An 18,732-nucleotide genomic window follows, 5' to 3' on the forward strand; every position below is an offset into this window, starting at 1 on the left:
AGCCTATATCCGGGGGAATTTTGAAAACCGGTCATCGGTAGATTTGATATGCCTCGCAATTGAAATTGATTTGTTGTTGTCCCTTTAAGTTAAGCAAGTTAAGGGAGATGTAAGTAAAGAACTAAAACGGATAAGGAATCAATTATGAAAGCAATCTTAGGTATACGTTATGCAATTTTATTTCACATATACGCTTAAAAAATTATAATAAGTTAAAGGTACAAATACGAGCTGTCTGGTACATTCAGGCGAATTATTTTATGCGTTTCCATCATAGTATTCTTATCTAAGTTAAAGTCGATTGATTGGCTTTACCGGTTTTACATTTTGGGTCAAGTTGTGTGTGCAGAAAAGTTGAAGTTCATATATCGGGGGCTTTCATTTATGTTATTTATAACTATACTGACTGATTGGCTATCAGAGTTTAGTTGGAGAACTTTTGTCGAACTGAACACCTTCTTTATGTAGTAGTTAGTGATTGTTGTTGTCAATTGCGATTTAATTTGCTATGTATTATTGTTCTTATCCTTATTGTTTTTTATGTTGCTGTTGGTTTTTTGCTATTGCATAAGTTATGTTGTTCCATAATTCTAAGAGAAATGTACATTATGTATAACTTGATCCTTGTTGAAAAATAACTTTTTTTTTTTTTTTTTGTAATTTCATTTACTAAAGCACTCTGTTGTGTTGCTCGCTTAATTTTGCATCATTTGCTTTTATATCGTTGCTGCGTTAATATTTTTATTTCCCTTCTTTACATTTTGTTTACTGTATATGTTATATGTAGTAATGCGCGCACACACATATATGTAATTTATTAGCATAAAGTACTGAGAGGCATGTAATTCATTATAATTTCGGTTTAGCGTAATTTAATTCTTTTTTATTATTTATTTTTTTAATTATTATTATTATTATTATTATTATTATTATTGTTATTATTATTATTATTATTATTATTATTATCATTATTTATTATTACTGACCTAAACGCTACGGTTTATGGTTTCTTTCATATTAATTTCATTTATACCTCATCTGGTTTGTTTAAATGTTTTCGATGTTTTCCCATTTTTTTGTTTTTTTTTTTTTTTTTTTTAGGTTTTTTTTTTTTTTTTATTTTTTTTTAATTTTTTTTTAAAAATTTTTTTGTTTTTTATTAATTTTGCTTCTGGTTATAGTTCAAATTAGCAATAAATTTAAATATAATTAAATTACTACTTAAATTAAATTAAATTTTATAACAGCTTTGGTAGTCGTTTCTGGCATCCAACGTATTGAACAACAAGGCCAATATATCGCACATAACGTCTTTTTTACTATATTGCATTAATTTCATACCCATACATATACACACATCCACACACAGGAAGACACGCATACACGCAGGCATATGCATGTCGATAGAAATGTTTCATATGCGTATATATGTAAATACGCGTAATTAGTTTTCGTTTTCATTCATATAAAAAAGTTCAAAAGAAAATATGAATAAAAGCTGAATTTTTTTTGTTCAATTTTTGATTTTGTTTTTCAAAAAAAAAAAAAAGAAAAAAAAAAAAAAAAAAAAAATATATATATATATATATATATATATATCTTATATATATATATATCTTATATATATCTTTTTCAATATAAATCAAAAGTTAAATAATAATTCATACAGATCTCTTATACTGTTTCAATTATAATAAAGCGTTCATGATTAAGTAAAATAAAAAGAATATTAAAAATTAATTGAGCTTTAAGTTTGCCAAAAATCGAATACACTAAAGCAAATGCAAAATAACCTTGAATTGCTTATAGAATTTACTTAAGGTCATATACTAATATAGTCATAGAGAACTATAACTTAGATCATCAATGTCATTTATTATAATATTAACTTTAACAATAACAAGAAGATGAAAAGTTTCCCAGCAATTTGACTTTTTAGCCATTTAAAAATTATCATTTTTTTAAAGGATGTTTTATAATTTTTGAATATTTAGCATAACTCTTTCAAAATAAAGCATATATTTACTGTATTTGCATATCTTTATAATCACTGATATAATATCGATAGTAGAATTGAATCTGTAAAACATAATCAGTTCAAGCTCCCGTTAAAATTATTGATTTCATATTTTAAATAATTCATAAAATTATTAATTAATTATGCAATTAGAGTATTAATATTTGTTAAGCGGTAATGTTGCAACGATATGTGCAAAACGGCAAACGACCTTGAAAACGAGTTGAAAACGAATGTAATATTTCTGGCAATTCATGAAAAAAGCATGCTTTCATCCATCAACGAAGCTAAGCAATTATCCAAGGTAGGTGCAAAGAGAATCGGCTAACAAAGAAAAGATAGGTCAGAAGATGCTGGCAGCAAACGAAATTCGGTCTTCGTATAATGTAAATTGCATTGAAATATCTCACAAGGTAGAAACGCAAGACAGGAAATTTGAAACTGGGTGGGTGTGTCCCTAACCAATAAATGTTATGGCTTTACCGACTAAGCACTTAGTATAGCTATGACCAAAGAAAACAGCAACATAATTGAGATTTGAACCGATGAATTTTGACTTGGTAGTCGCGGTCGCGGTTCTTACCTACTCAGCTACTCAGACGGATTATGCTATTTCGAACGCGAAGTGTTCCGTAAAGTTTAATAAAAAATTTCTATTGCATTGCATTCTGTCTTTGTCCGGCTTATAAACAGTGAACTTGCTAATTAAATAACAAAATTATAGTAAAGTAAATCTAGAGGTTACAACGCAATGAAAACAAATACCTTCTTCCAAAGGTATAAATCAGTTAAGGACTTTATTCTTTAAGAAATTCAGAAATCCTTTATACCTTAAGCAATCCAGAAGAGAGTACTAAAGCACTGAGTTCATATTGAGCAATTCGACTGTTTCCATATCTTTGAACGGTACTGGTGACCCACTTTGTTTTATCAGTATGAAACTTTAGAATTAGAAACCTTTTTAAAATCAAAGCGCTGTTGTGCAAACTTTTGATATGCACGGTACAAAGACTGCCTGTTAGTAAAAAATTTGTGTATCTTCTTTAGGTCCGCTTTCTACTTAAATGCATTCGATGATATTTCGTTTAAAAGCGATTTGACAGTTAGTCAAGGCGAAAAGAAAAAAAGCATCCCGCTTGAGCCAATATTATATCTGGCGTTTACGAGTGATCACTCTAACCCAGATTGCAAGTAACTTCGTGAGGGTAGTGCCGAAATAGTTTTGAGATTTGGAAAATCAAATCTTATGAATCTAAGTTTTACGTTTAGGAAAAGCGAATGGTATATTAATTCTTTAGCAGTGTTTAGTAAAATATCTTGGTATACGCTTGGATAAGTAGGGTTTTAGAAAAAGCGTTAAAATTAAAGAGCACCATTTTGGAAAGCGTACTCACTGTAATGCGTCCAAGATGCGGAATTTTCTACCAAAACCAAAACCTGCTATTTAAACCCGTGGCATTTAATTGTGTCATGGAACAGGTAACTTAGAAGAAGATTTCCGAAGAAGTACTTCATTCAAGCAACCAATCTAAAGATTTCCTTCGTTAAAAATGAAATTAAATCGCATTTAAGGCTGCACCAAATTGGCTCTGGTATACACCTAAGCATTCCTACCGCTAATTTGATGTCATTTAGAAGGTAGAAGAGATCAATTTAGGTAATGCTGTGGGCGTGTACTTCGACCGATTTGGCCCATTTTCAATACCTATTTGCGCGCAAGAACTTCCAATGTTTCTAGTAAACTTGATAGCTTAATTTCTGCGGACAGGAAAATATTGACAACAGGCCAGACGTACAGACGAAAAGGCTTAAATTGGCTCAGAATTTGATTTTGAGCATAAACCTTTATTACATATACTTTTTGGGGCTTTCGCAGCTGCTTTTTGGGCATTGCAAATGTTTTGAGAAAACGGATATGCCCTGAAGCATTTTCGCAGTTCGCTGGACCGAAATCGTTAAAATTTAAAATTTTTTATGCAAACTGGTGAAGCAAGATCTTCATGTAACTTATAGTCGTGTTTTAGCATTTTCATATATCGGAACAAATAAATTGTTTTTTTGTGGTGAAAAAGTTGTTTGCATGATCGCTCGCTCATAAGATGATTAACCTAATTGCTCGAATAAGATAATTTTCAAAATTGATTTGCAATGCTTTTAAAATCTTTACCAACATTGTCACGAAAATCTTAGATTTATACGTACGAGAGTAAAAACAATTAACATCAGCCTGTATGTGCATTTCAAAATTGAGTCAAGCGCAAAATGCTTACCTAAACTGAAACCAAAGTTTTGCTAATTTGAAAAATGCGCCAGGCGTATGCTTGGAGGAAATTAGCCGAAAGGAACTCATTACTTTAATGTGTCTTGATTATAAGGTAAAAAGATTTTCGAATCATTTTCATTTTAAAATTGAAATTCACGTTTAAATGAATAGTGAAAACCGGCACACAAAACGAGTTATCGTTGACATTGTATTGATGTCGCAATGTCAAGTTTTAGTAGACAAGCAGCAAGTGAATCATTAAATGAGATTAATAAATCTACACATTATAGCATAGACGGATGGGACTGCCTACCCACTTCCATCCACTATCTATCCTAAGACATTGTGTCCCATACAATATAATCAAAGTCATAGGGAGTTCAATAGTTAATTCAGTGAATAGATGTAATCATTGCAAGAATAGCTCGAAACTAGAAATTTAGTTCAATTAAAAATGAAGTGAAGCAATTTGCTTAGTCTTTTCATTCGCTACGATTTTCGATTTTTAAACCTAGACAACAGCGGACATTTGGGGATTTGGGGATTGCTCTTAAACCTCTCCAAAAAGTAATTACTTCATCTTTAATGAATGTCCTCCGTGCGTGCACATATATACTCGCAGTTGTGGCCGAGCTGCGTCAAGGTAAGAGAGCATGCTCAACATACAATATTTCGCCGTATAATGTTCGAGTCGAGGCCGAGGTCGAGGACGGACCCAAAGCGAGCCGGGCAATATTATCGACAACATGATTGGCAGAAGGGAAATGTGGAGCACAAAAGTGCTGGGGGAACTGCGATGCGTAGAAAGGCAGCGAGCGGAAAAAAGAAGTAGCGGAGACGAATAAGGGATCCACTAAGGTTGCACCAGAAGAAGTGAAGCCATAGGAACCAACTTCCGCGACGGTCGACGGAGGGTGTTTATGGGGAATAGTTTTAGTGCGTAGACATCGTGCGAATCGTGCATGCTGCTGGCACGGGCCAGTACCAGTTCAGTTTTATATTTGAAAGATTAAGAACTCCAAGTCGCATAGCAAGCAAAACAAAAAAAAAAATAAAAAAATACACATATACACACAAACATACACATACACACGCACACAATTTGCAAAAGTTGAGTAATCTTATCGATCTACAATGAATATCTCTCAATAAAGTTTTATGTACTTATTATTATCACCTCTCAAGCAACCAACAATTGAAAACATTCGAGTTGATTAAATGAATATCTGATATAATCTTTACACGTATTTATTCAAAAAAATGGAAGACAAAAAAAAAAAAATCACATTAAGTAGTAAATAGTATTATCTTTTCAATGCCGCACACAAACCCAAACCTTTCTACTTTCTTTCGCATAAGTAATTTGCGTCTACGATAAAATTATAAAGCATCCTTTTTTGGGTTTTTATTTTCCATTATCGAATTTAATTGTGTTTATACACTGCTGTGCTTAATACAGCTTTGAGGTTAATTAAGAATTTCCCCCAAAAATCCATACGAATGGTGTTTTAAGTTGTTTTTTAAAATTTAAATTATTCTTTATTGTCGAAAGTATTATTGTCACAGGATAAGAGATTGTTTTCTATACAATAGTATTAAAATTTCAATAGCTCAGAAACAAAAAAAAATTAGAAATAGAATAGGGAGGAAAGAGAAAGAAGGTCTAATACACTTACCCAGTAGTCAAACATCGGTTTCGATACTAACGGCTAAAGCATTATTATGCCTATGAGTGAGAGTGCTACCGCCAGTGGTAACACTCATGGCAGATTGCTTATAACCATTCTGCAACTGTATATGCTGTTGTTGCGGTGACGGTTGTTGCTGTTGCTGTTGTGAGGGCAGTTGCTTATCTGGCGGCGATTGTTGCTGCCGTTGAGGCGGCGGAGGCAGGGTTGTAGTTTGTTGGTAATGATGCTGGTGGTGATGATGAGCTCCTAAAAATGGAGCCACCGAACGACCAGGATGCGTATCAGTCAGTCCCGGCGTTGATTCAACGCCGTCATCCAAATCCATCATATCGGATGAGGACTCAGATAACGATGATTTCTTTAAATGTTGACCTACTTGTTATTGTGTTGTTCAGTGTTGACAAACATATTAGTTGACATCATCATCACATCAGAAAAAGAGATACAAATATATAAAATTGAGCAATTATAAGTTATAACAAAAGAACAAAAGCATTCTATTCAAACATATGAAGCATTTGCTGTCTAGCTTTTGTAAAAAGTTTAAAAAAAAAAAAATTAATATTTATTTGGATATATGTGATAAGTATAATATATAAAAGTTATATATATATTTAAATAAAAACGATGTATGCACATTGTATAGTTTTAGGGGGGAAGTATGTAAACGAGAGACATTGAAAATAAGGGTGAGAAAGATATAGAGATAGAGAGAGAGAGAGAGAGAGAGAGAGAGAGAGAGGAAGACAAGGAGAGACATAGATAGATAGATAGATAGATAGATAATGAGATTGGGAGGATAGAGAGAGAGAGAGACTTATGTAATACACGAGCGTATAGTGTTTGTTCGTAACGAAGTATAACGAGACAAAATGAGTAAGGATTCGGTGTTTTCGAAAAAGTTTTGCAAAATAAATGGACTTACCTAATGTACCTGGTAAATATGGACAACTAGTAACATGATTAAAGTTTTGGCTCTGCATCTCCTCTTGATCCGTTTCGCGATGATAAAAGTAATTGAAATTACTGACAATTACTGGTACCGGTAGAGCGATCGTTAATACACCAGCAATGGCACACAGCGATCCCACAATTTTACCCCAAACTCCGACCGGCCTATATGTGTGTATTTCGTTTCAATTTCAATGGAATTGTAATAGTAAACGATAGCCGATTTTTGTTTTTTGCAGTTTTTTTTGTTTCGATTTTATTGTGGGATAAATTGTTATTATTTTTTCGGTGGATTTATTTATTTTCGATTTGTTATTAAAAGTTTCAATTTTTATTTTGGTTTTGTTTTGATTTTTTTTTTTTTTTTTTTTTTTTTAATATTATTTAGGATGAAGAGTACGATGTATATAACGAACGAACGAACGATCAAAAAACAAATGAAAATACAAATATAAAAAAAAAAATTTATATTTATGTAAATTAAAATTTTGAACATAGTTTTTGATTTTGATTTTTTTGTTAAATTTTGGTTTGTTATTTTTTAAAAAAAAAAAAAAAAAATTTTTGCAAAAAAAATTCCAAAAATAAAAAAAAAAAAAAAAAAAAAAAAAAAAAAACGAAATAATAATAATAATTTTATGTAAATATATGGTTATTTTATTATATTTAATTACATATATATATATTTACGTATGCAATGTGAAATTGATTTTCAATATTAGTAAGTCTGCGGTGTGCATATATATTGTGTATGAAACTATAAACATACTATTATGTGATAATAATGAATGTAGTTTTCATTAACTCTTAAAAGCGAGCACCAGACGCAGAAATAGGTATACAATGAGAGCGACTGTAGTACGCTGTATATAATTGTTTAGCGGTAAGAGAGCGTTTGAAATGAGACTGATTGTATAAGAGATATGATAATAACTGAACTATGTTGCAGATGATAGACAGAGAAGAACATAGTGATAAATATATATATGTATAGATAGATGTATGAAAGCAAGCAAAATGTGTCGTAGTTGTTTTCTTGTCTACGATATTGTGCATAAAGTGTTCCGCATTTAATTATTGAATTGTTGTGTAGAATGGCAACGAGAGGTGATAGGAGGGGAAAAATGTGGATGACAATAAAATTGCTAACATGATGATGAGTAAGAAATATTGCAAATAATGATATAAAATGAGAGATACCGGCGTGGGATATTATATAAATATAAAAACTATATTTGCTTTCGAGTAAATCTTGGGTAACTATGTGCTTGAATAAAGTTTGTTGTTGTTATTATTGTTCTGCGTGTTATTTATCATTATAGTTTTTGAGTCGGCACACACATTTCATAATGCTGATGTGTCAAGGAGAGAGAAGGAGAAGAAGAAGAAGAAAATAGTAGCAGCTCACGAGAATATTGTTTACAATTCGATATTATCGATGGCGTCCTATTGTCAGGATGAGGTTATTTATGAAATTGCCAATTGTTGAGAAAAACAAATGTAAAGACACATATGTACTTATACAACGATTCCTCAAAATGAGGCGACTGGAACTCTTGTCAATGTCAATAGGTTTACGAATTTTATCGATGTATATCAAAAATTGTTACCTATAAGTTGAACAAAACATTCTGAATCGGTCGCTTTAATAAAAGGTGAGTTCATCTCAAGTACTTTGGGGCTTTACTTACATATATGAAACTTAATATATTTTTGTGCCGTCGGGGTGGAGGACGAATTGAACACCGCTATCTATATCTATGCGCTGAATAACATTGCGCAGCATGCTGCACATTTTTTTAAAGAAGCAAGTCATTGAACATGACATTCGACGACGTTGATTTTTTAATGAGGAATCTTATATATTGTAATTGGAACGTTATCTTTGCGGCTATTGAATATATATTAATCGATCCATCGGGATGACGGATTTTTTTCAAACTTTTACAGGCCGATAATCATGACTTACTTGCAACAATTTCGCTTTCTATTGCTTAAGATTGCTTTTATAGTGTAGTAGTATTCTCATTGCTCTAAAACTTGTTTTATAGACATTACAAAAGAGCGTGAAAGATAATTGTTAACTGTTAATTTTGATTTTACGAAATTTTAAAGAAATTAAATAACAAACGCACTCAAACAACTAAATCAACTCAGTAACTAATCAAAGAGTTGGTATATGTTTTGTATATCTGATGCTCATTTCTGCATCTTAAAAATGAGATGACGAGATACGCTTATTTAATTCAATGATGTTGAATAACAAAACGCATAAGATTAGATGTCAGCTTTAATTGATTTTAATAAATTGAAGGGCGATTGGCAGCAGGACATTGTAAATATGAAAATGTATAAAATATTATCATAATATAAGATAAAGAGATTACTTTTTTTTTTTTTGTTTTTATAGATATATTAAGATCAAGTTGGTCTCGCTTACTGGATTGAATTGGATATAGAAATTCTTAAAGAAAACAATTCTTTTATGTGCATTGAAAATTTGTTCTGAGGTCCTTCTTAAAAAGACATTTGAAGAAACTAATAGACATTTTTCTAAGCACGTTCCACGTTTTATTAATGAAAGTATTTTGGAAATATTGATTTTTGTTTACAACGTTGATGTTGCAAGATATTCACTCAAAATTCTTTATTGTTTCTTATTATTGCATATTAGCATGGAATGTAAGCTTGTATTCCCATCAACGGAAACTTATGTAAATAAGTATACATAAAATTACTTTTTTTGCTTATTGCGACCAACTTTATATATGATTTTAGAAAAATTTTAAAAGAATTTACATGCGCTCCTCCCTTTAACTCCTTTTAACTTTCATACAATATTTGCTGGGAAAATCGATGAACGATGCGCTCACCTGACAAAGATCGCATCACTTCGTATACGTGTTAAATAATATTTTTATATATATATTTTGCCGACATCTTACGGTCATGCCCATGATATGATATCATATATCACTAAATATAGAGAGATAGATCGCTAACGTAGAGTTTACTGTTAGGAAAAAGAGAAAAATCATTAGATTTTTTAGTTCGATTTTACTGAAAAAAATTCAAGGCCAAGATTTATATGAAGAAACTTTTGAGCACTATTTTGTTTGCCTCTTGCAGTAGATATATAGGCAATGAGTTTTTCAGTAGAATTCTTCTCCTGAATGAAGAAAGCCTATGCACTCGATCTAGCAGATGGAATAATCAGCTTAATAGTCAGATGCGTTTCCAGAATAGACAGAGATTTTTTATTCCTGCCTTTAAAGATGGATCGATAGTTGATCTTGTTCTCAGTTTAGATAGTTATCTAAAGTGTGATGAAAAGTCGCGTTTTCAATTTCCTTCGACAAGTTGGAAGAACGCAGCCATGCAATTGGGGGAGAATCGCAAAATTCTTACATCAGATGTGACAAGAAAATGAATACGAAAGGTACACCTTTTTTTTCTTCACTTCCGATATTTATAAAATCTGTTTAACTTTTTCCTTATTGTATTTATGGAACTTTTTCATTTCATAAGCGGAATGTACCTACCTAAAGAAGAAATGAATAAAAATTAATATGAACAACCTTTGAATATCGTACACCATTGTACAATTGGTCATACAACGATTTTTCAAAATAAGGCTTTCTATGCAAAGTGGTCGATTAGAGTCACAATCGTTCTTGTGCCAAAACACTTCAACGTATCAAATTTAATGGAATTATCTCAAAAATTATAGCCTGGTAGGTTGTACATAAGAACATTAGAGGGCCAGGCAATCTTCAATTAAGAAACTAATTCTGAATCGATCGATATAATAAAAAGTCGGTCTATCTTCATTATATTATATTATATATATATATATATATACATACATATATATATATATATGTATTGAGAATTTGGTCGGCAATCGGTCTTGGGCATTAATAGATTATACTGAAAGCAATGAAAAGAACGTTCTTCGTTTGAATGATAATAAAAAATGCTGGCTTAAAAGACGATGGGAGGGAGTCTCTTAATCTTATTTCAAAATTGTTTTAAGAATATATTTTTTTAAAAAATATATAAAATGGTTTATGCTTCATAAAGTGCAAACAGGGCGTCAGAGGAAGAAGAAGAGATAAAGACAGACAGGTAGAGAGAAAGCGAGAAAGAGAAAGAAAGAAAGAAAAAAAAAGAGACAGAGAGAGCGATAGATAGATAGATAGATAGATAGAGAGAGAGAGAGAGAGAGAGAGAGAGTGAGAATGACAATAATAGAGATAGAGTGAGAGTGATAGTGAGAGTGAGAGTGAGAGAGAGAGAGAGAGAGAGCGAGAGAGAGCGAGAGAGAGTAATGCAATTGAAGATAAGAATGAAATGGGAACGCTTTATATCGAGAAACATAGTGATATGGCAACAGACGTTTAAATATGCATTCGTAACAAATTTGTGAGGGTTTCTTTATAGCTTAGAATTTTTGAAACCAAAAACCAATTAATTGATTGTGTTTTAAACAATCATTAAAACAAGGAAAAAGATAAAAGAATATTAAAACAAAAAAATATGAAGAAAACAAGAAAAGAGCAATGAAAAAATTCATGCTTTTAACGGAAGAAAGTTTCTTGATTCCGTGAGAATTGTCAGCCCAATGAATTAATTAAAATGCAACCATGCAAACGAGCAAACAGCAGAAATTTTATAAAAAAAGCGTTTATAATAATAATAATAATAATAATAATAATTAAATAAAAAGTCACAATGAAATTTAATAAAATAATTCCAAATAATAATAATAATAATAATAATAATAATAATAGAAGTTATTTTGAGAAAAATGTTAGCATTTTTTTACTTAAGTGCTTTCAAAAAAAAAAACTTTTCACTTATTTTAAGATATTTTTATATTCTTTTGTTTTCGTATATATTTTTCTGTTGACATTACGTCTGTACTTATGTAAGTGAAACTGATGATGATTTCTTGAGCGGAAATTGTATTTATATTTTTATATTTATGGTTTAAATGAATGATTGGAGATTGCCTTAGATGGAATATGAAGTGTGCCAATGAATTTCATTTTAATGTATCTTTTTTTCTTCTTCTTTAAAGAAAACTTTACATCAATAACTAAAACAATTTAAAGGAGAGTTAAGTGAATCAAGGAAAATGCTTAAAAATTTCATTAGTATTGTAACAAAAAAAAAAAAAAAAAAAAAATGTTAATATCATTTAAGGGAATAAAATCTTTAAACATTTTACTTTTGGAAAGAATGGGATAAGTTTTTTTTCTTCTTTTTTTTTTTTTCTTTTTAATGAAATAAATAAAAAAACTGAAGAGCAAAACAAGTGATTATAAAAAAATTAAACTGAAATTTGAGTAAAGAGTTAATAATAATAATAATAATAATAATAATAATAGTAAAGATAATTAATAAATAGAGAGAGTAAAAATTTTTGCATACGTCATGTCACCATATCCAACGGTTGTCATGGTAACGACAGCCCACCAAAATGCATCGGGTATGGACTTGAAGAAGGAATTTTCGCTTCCAGCTTCCGCAAAATAAACCGCCGATGAGAAGAGTACAACGCCTAGAAAATTAAATTTTATATGGTTTTTTTCTTTTTTGTTTGTTTTTTGAAAGATTGTTTTTGCTTTGATTAAAGGAAGAATTGGTTTTTTGTTGTATGGAGAAAAGAGGTAATAAGTAGTACTTAATGATGATTTACGATAGTGATTTTTTTCCTGGGGGTTTTTTTTTTTTATTATTTTTTGAATGGATTTTCAATAAAATTTCTCATGAAATTTGGAGTTTCTTTTTCAATTCAGCGTCAAGGAAAATATGATAAGGAGAAAGGATATATATGTAAAAGAATGTTTTTTTTTTTCAAATAATTTTATTATAGGACAACTTTGGAGTGTTAGTGTTTCTTTTTTGTTTTCGTTTTTTTTTTTTAATTTGTATTAAAATCTAAAATATAGATATATATATATATATATATATATATATATATATATATATATAATATATATATTATGGAAACTACTTTATTAGTATGTGTTGGCGTTTTGCTTGACTTTTCCAAACTCTTGTTGTTTACTGTGTGTGTGTGTATTGTGATTAGAGAGAAATCCTAGAAACAAAGGGTTTGCAAAAAACAAAAAAAAAAAAAAAAAAACGATATGAATAATTTTTTTTTAATTTATGTCCCAAATAATGATAATTTGATGTTTTCTGTTTTAGTTTTCGCTTTTTCTCTTGAGGAGAAAATTTTAATAAAAATGTTTCCCAAGCAGTCTTAATTAGATCTTAAACCGTATTAAATTTCCATAATACAAAGGCGTCTTCATTTCCTTGGCATTCACTGTAGGGCTGTGTACTAAGTATGCAAAAAAATATATAAGACTTCTTCTTATTCTTGTTTCTCGTTTTTCTTTTTTTTCAAGCTTGTGATTTTTCTCATTTCATATAATTACAAATAATGTATCGATATCTTAACTAAGAAAACAAAAAACGAAAAAAAAAAAATAAAAAAAATAATAAATAAATTATCAAATTATTAAAATAATAATAATAATGATAATAATAATAATAATAATAATAAATAAACTGAAAAGAAACGAAATAAAAAATATAAGTAAAGAAAGATTTCATGCTGCTTAAACGAATTGAAATAAAAAAGGAATTAGAATTATATTTGGAAATACATTTAAAACGGACAACATTGACGCTGCATATGATTCTCTCATATATATATTCATATATGTTATTATTAAATTATTCACACAGTAGAGCAAGAGGGGCAAAAAAAAAAAAAAAAAAACGGGGGAAAAAATTAGGATAAAAAAAAGTTAGAGAAAGAGAGAGAGTGAGAGTTAAATCACAACAATACGTTTATATATGACAACATTGAAAATAATAAAATATAATTTACAAGAACATTAATATGTATATAGAAAAAATTAAAAAAATTGTTAAAAGGATGCTCAACAAAGTTTTTCAATTTCTCATAAATTGGAATGGAAAATAGTTTTCAGTACGTTATACAGCTTTTTGTGTTGCGAAAAAGTTAAATCGAATTAAAAGCTTGTAAGAAAAATTATTTTTGTTTTAGCGCGAGTCTTCGATAGGCAGGAATGTATTAACTGAATACATTGGTAATGCGGAATATTTAAGTATATGCAGATGTGTAATCTGATTGATCGGGGAATTTTTACAATAATCTCTTAGCTGGTTCCCGAAACAAAACTCAACTTTCAGCGACCGTGAAATATTTTCTCACAACGATCTTCGCTTAAGCTGTCAAGATACAAATGAAATCAAGTCATCCAGTTACTTATTTCCTTTATCTCTTCGTTTTGATTTTGATTTAATTCTTGAAGATTCCATTCTCCATCCTTCCAACATGCTATTAGCAAATTTTTTCAAGCAGTCCTCCTCACTTCGATTTATTATGCAAAATTTTCAAAGATCATTCAGGATCTTATAGATAGTTGTTGCGATTGTATTATTTAGCAGATCATATCCATATTTCCAATCGTGATCTCTCACCACTAATCAAGAAGACAATGCTAGGTATTAAGTTTAAGTTGTCCGTTTCATTTTCTTGCGACTTAGAGAATTGCCATAATAAACGATTTACGACGATCTTAAAAGCTAAACAAGAATTTGTCACCTTTTGAGAGATTTAAAGAATTTTCAAATCATTCTACATAGTGTATGGAATCAATTGCTTAGTGAAAAGATTTGCAAATACGTATAACGTAGAAAGGAGCCTTGCTGAGCATCCTTAGTAAATGTGTTAAAAAGGTTTTTAAAAATTAATTCTTCGCTTTTATATTTAATAATCATATTATACACAACACAATTAATTTACATCACTTTACATTGTTATATTTTGTAATTAGATAATTATAATTAGATAATAATAAGGGTTAATACTGACAACGATTATGTGTATAGCTGTTTATATTTGATTTTTTGCATTTTTGGAATTTATTTATTTTTATTTTTTATTTTTTTTTTTCTTTTATACCTCATATCACCATATCCCACAGTGGTCATAGTTACAACAGCCCACCAGAATGCGTCCGGTATAGATTTGAAGAACGATACCTCAGCACCAGCTTCCGCGAAATAAACAGCCGATGAGAACAAGACAACACCTGGTTTTTTCGGTATTTAATTTTTTTTTTTTTTTTTAATTTAATATTTGTTTTAATTTTGGAAAAAATTCAAAAAAATATATTAATGTTCAATAGTAAGAAAATTTTTATTTATTTATTTACTTATTTTTTTAATTTTTACAATTGAAAAGACGAGAAAAGTTATTCTGCTTGGGAAATATTTTCGAACAATGTTGTAATATGTATTGTTTGATCAAATCATTGAAAAATGTTTCAATAAAGCACAATAGTAAAAGATGAAGAATGCCTTAAATAAATCGAAATGAAATGTATGTTATTACAGTCCCTTGAGTTTGACTTATTTCAATGATTTTTTCTATTTACGATAATAGTTCAGATTTTTAAAGATTTTTCATTATAATGGAAAGTGTCAACGGGGAACATTACTTGTTACATTGAAAGGCATTTCGATGACCGAGATAAAATATAAATTAGGATGAAAAGATAATTGTATCGTACGAGGTAAACTCAAAATTATACTTGTATCCATTACTTATAGATCAGAGAGATTGGTTAAATTCAATTAATTGTTGGAAACACAATCAGTTTGGAAAATTGTCAAAATTCATAAAATCTTAAGCTAAATCTATAGGTGACTTTTACAGCCGCCTAATTGTTCTTCTAAGTTAGTTAGTTTTGGCCTTGACGATTTCTTTCGAACTCATTTAAGATTAGGTGACACGTTTTCACTTGAATAGTCGGATACGCATTGTTGAAAAAAGGATGAAAATAAACTTCATTTTTTTTTTTTTTTTTTTGCTTTGTATATCCTTCGTGTTTGACTGTTTCAGAATGCATCCAAAAGAGCTTCGTTTAGTACTTAGGCACTTGGAATTGTATAATATAATCGTAACTTTGTCTAGTCAGTTCGTCAGTTACACGTTGGCTAAAGAATCTCCCAATCTGAAGAGATTCTGAGTAGGTATATAAACTATCAGATGTACGGCCTTACATTGTGTGCCTGTTATACACGGTAAGGCGGTTCATTGATTTGTCTATAGCCAAAAAGAAAAAAAAAAAAATGGGGGTAATAATAAATCCTAAATTGTAGGTTTTTCTCTCCCATTGATCACCCATTTTTTCAGCCCATTGTATAGCGGAATAAATTATTTGGAATAAAAAAAAAAATAAATAAAATAATCAATGAATAAATAAACAAAATTTTATCCATGACATGAAATTTCCTTATTATTGTGTTATATAAATTTATACAATAGACCATTGTGCTTTATTTAAAAAATTGTAAATTTATAATTCGTTGTACGTAAAAGTGTGAAATTTGCACACGCTTTGATAAAAATGAAATTTCAACATAACATTACTTGTAAGTTGATTAACGAATTTCATTAACTACGAATTGAAAAGATGTCGTTTTTTTTTTCATTAATTTTTGATTAATGAAAACAAAAACTATATATGTATATATGTATATATATATATATATAATATATATATATAATATATATATAATATATATGTATATATAATAATAAAAAAAGATTCGACTTAAAGTGTAGTGCATTTAAAAAAAGATTATTAAAAAAAATCTCTTCATAGGATTATATATGTATATGTATATATATATTATATATTGATATATATTTGATTAGTACAAAATTAGAGTGCACGAAAATTCTTCTAAGAAAAACAAAATAAAACATAACAATGCTATCCGGTAGCCAAAAGAGTTTTTGCCGTATTTTTTATTGCATTTGCATTTTCTTAGTACTTTTTATTTGCAAGAGTTTAACGATAGGTAACAAATTGGATCGAAATTATGATAGACGGACGATAGCGTATACATAAACTTTTTACAGCGGATGTAATAAGAAAATTAATTTTTTTTCGTAAGAGCATACTTTAGATTATATATGTCATGAGTACGAATCACAATTTGGTTTTGTACAGACTAAGTAAATGGGTCATAGTGGACAACGGACAACCATTGACATACTTCACACCAAATGTTATAGTTATTCATAAAATGATCCGTATTCAAAATACGGGAAATGGTCGGACAAATGATTCTTTCCAAATCTTCATAACTAAAATCTCTTAAAAAATTATGGAGGAATGGACAAACAAAGCTTAGAACGTTTCAGAAATTGATTCTCAATCGATCCTGATAATAAAAGATGAATCTATCTCAAGTTGTTGTAGGTGTTGCATATATGTGGATAAACTGAACACACCTTTGTATTGGTGTATGTTATCAAAAGATAAATGGGAGAATAAAGGGGATTCTTAGAATGAGTTACTTATGAATCAGAATAAATTTAATCTGGGTTTGATTGGGAATTATTCAAGAGTCACTCAGCATCACTTTTAAGTGTAAGGCATAACTTAAGTGACAAGTATTCGCTGGTTTTTTGATCGACTATATGAATGAAACGCAAGCTAAAACGGAGTCTACCGACCCGATAATAATATATAGCTTAAGTATGAGAAATCATTGACTGTAAATTTATTATTGGGCCAGAGGTGTACTCGTTTTGTTCGTTCTCTAAACGCAATAAACATATAAACGGCAACTGTTTTGATTACCTTGAGTAAAATAAAAGGAAAAAATAGAGGATAAATTAAAGATGATATATACGAAGAGTATGTTATAAAAGAAATTCAAAATTTATACTGAACCTTGTATAGAGAATTATTTGTCTTTAGATTTTTTTTGTTTTTGTTTATTTTTTTATTATTATCATTTTTTTTTTTTTTTTTTTTAGGGGGTGGTGGGGGGATTGTTATCTAAAAAGGCGTTTCGGAAGAAATAATTAAAGAGCTACTAATATGTTGCTATAAGTTTTTTTGCTATAAAACTAAATATATTACAAAAGTTTAAAAATATACACAAAAAAAAAAAAAAAAAAAGAATTCAAAAACAACAGCTAGATAAACTACGCTACAAAAGATAAGAGAAAATTATGAAAATTATAAAAAAAAAAAAAATTTATTTAATAAATATTTTCATTTAAAATATAATTTTTATTTTTTGTGTTTTATTGTTTATATATTAATATTTCTTTTAACTTTTAATTACTTTCAGCCGTTTAAGTTTTTACTATATAAGAGTTTAATAATAATCAAAATCAATTACAATACACTACGCTAAGCTAATATATATATATATGTATAATTGATCAACAATAAATAACGTTACAAAAGTGCATAATGTTTATATCTCTTGGCGTGTAGTTGTTGCAGTTTTATTTTTATTATTTTTTTTTTCTTGTTATTGTTGTGTATTAGTGTTGATATTTAACAAAATAAACTCTAAATATTTAGATTAACGTCAATGTTTCTCGTATTTATAAGTTTATTTTGTCTTATATATATATGAAATGTATATATATATGTATGTATGTATGTATGTATGTATGTACGTATGTTTGTATGTTTGTATGCATATATGTTAGTGCGTGTGGTTGTAAGTGAGTGTATGTGAATTCATATCAGAAAAACGCTTGTAAGCTTTAGAATATTGAAAATAAAATTGAAAATAAAAATTCACATAAACAATAATTAGCTATAAGTGTATTGTAAACATAATATGTTTATAAATAATATGTAGTTACTAATAATATATTTATATAGGAAAGTGATGTATATATATATATATATATATATATATATATATATATATATATATAT

At 29.1% G+C, this 18,732-nt stretch overlaps 1 protein-coding gene across 17 annotated transcripts in view; it reads right to left on the reverse strand.

Annotated features, from left to right (window-relative positions):
- The window catches only part of LOC119638007 (potassium voltage-gated channel protein Shaker), a 319,681-nt gene that overhangs the window by 22,088 nt on the left and 278,861 nt on the right, over window positions 1-18,732 (reverse strand). For 11 of the 17 annotated variants that reach the window (XM_038034608.1, XM_038034635.1, XM_038034619.1 and 8 more), the window contains 4 exons: window positions 12,359-12,488; window positions 6,897-7,087; window positions 5,957-6,346; window positions 1,244-1,319 (listed from right to left, as the gene is read on the reverse strand). In XM_038034608.1, the coding sequence (XP_037890536.1) occupies window positions 5,964-6,346; window positions 6,897-7,087; window positions 12,359-12,488 (704 nt within the window). In that variant the 3' untranslated portion in view covers window positions 1,244-1,319; window positions 5,957-5,963. Of the gene's footprint in view, window positions 1-1,243; window positions 1,320-5,956; window positions 6,347-6,896; window positions 7,088-12,358; window positions 12,489-14,933; window positions 15,064-18,732 lie in introns of those variants that run through there. The other 6 variants (XM_038034543.1, XM_038034589.1, XM_038034552.1 and 3 more) reach the window with 4 other exon arrangements.

The sequence above is a fragment of the Glossina fuscipes genome, unplaced genomic scaffold (assembly GCF_014805625.2).
Source record: "Glossina fuscipes isolate IAEA_lab_2018 unplaced genomic scaffold, Yale_Gfus_2 0, whole genome shotgun sequence".
Lineage (NCBI taxonomy): Eukaryota > Metazoa > Arthropoda > Insecta > Diptera > Glossinidae > Glossina > Glossina fuscipes.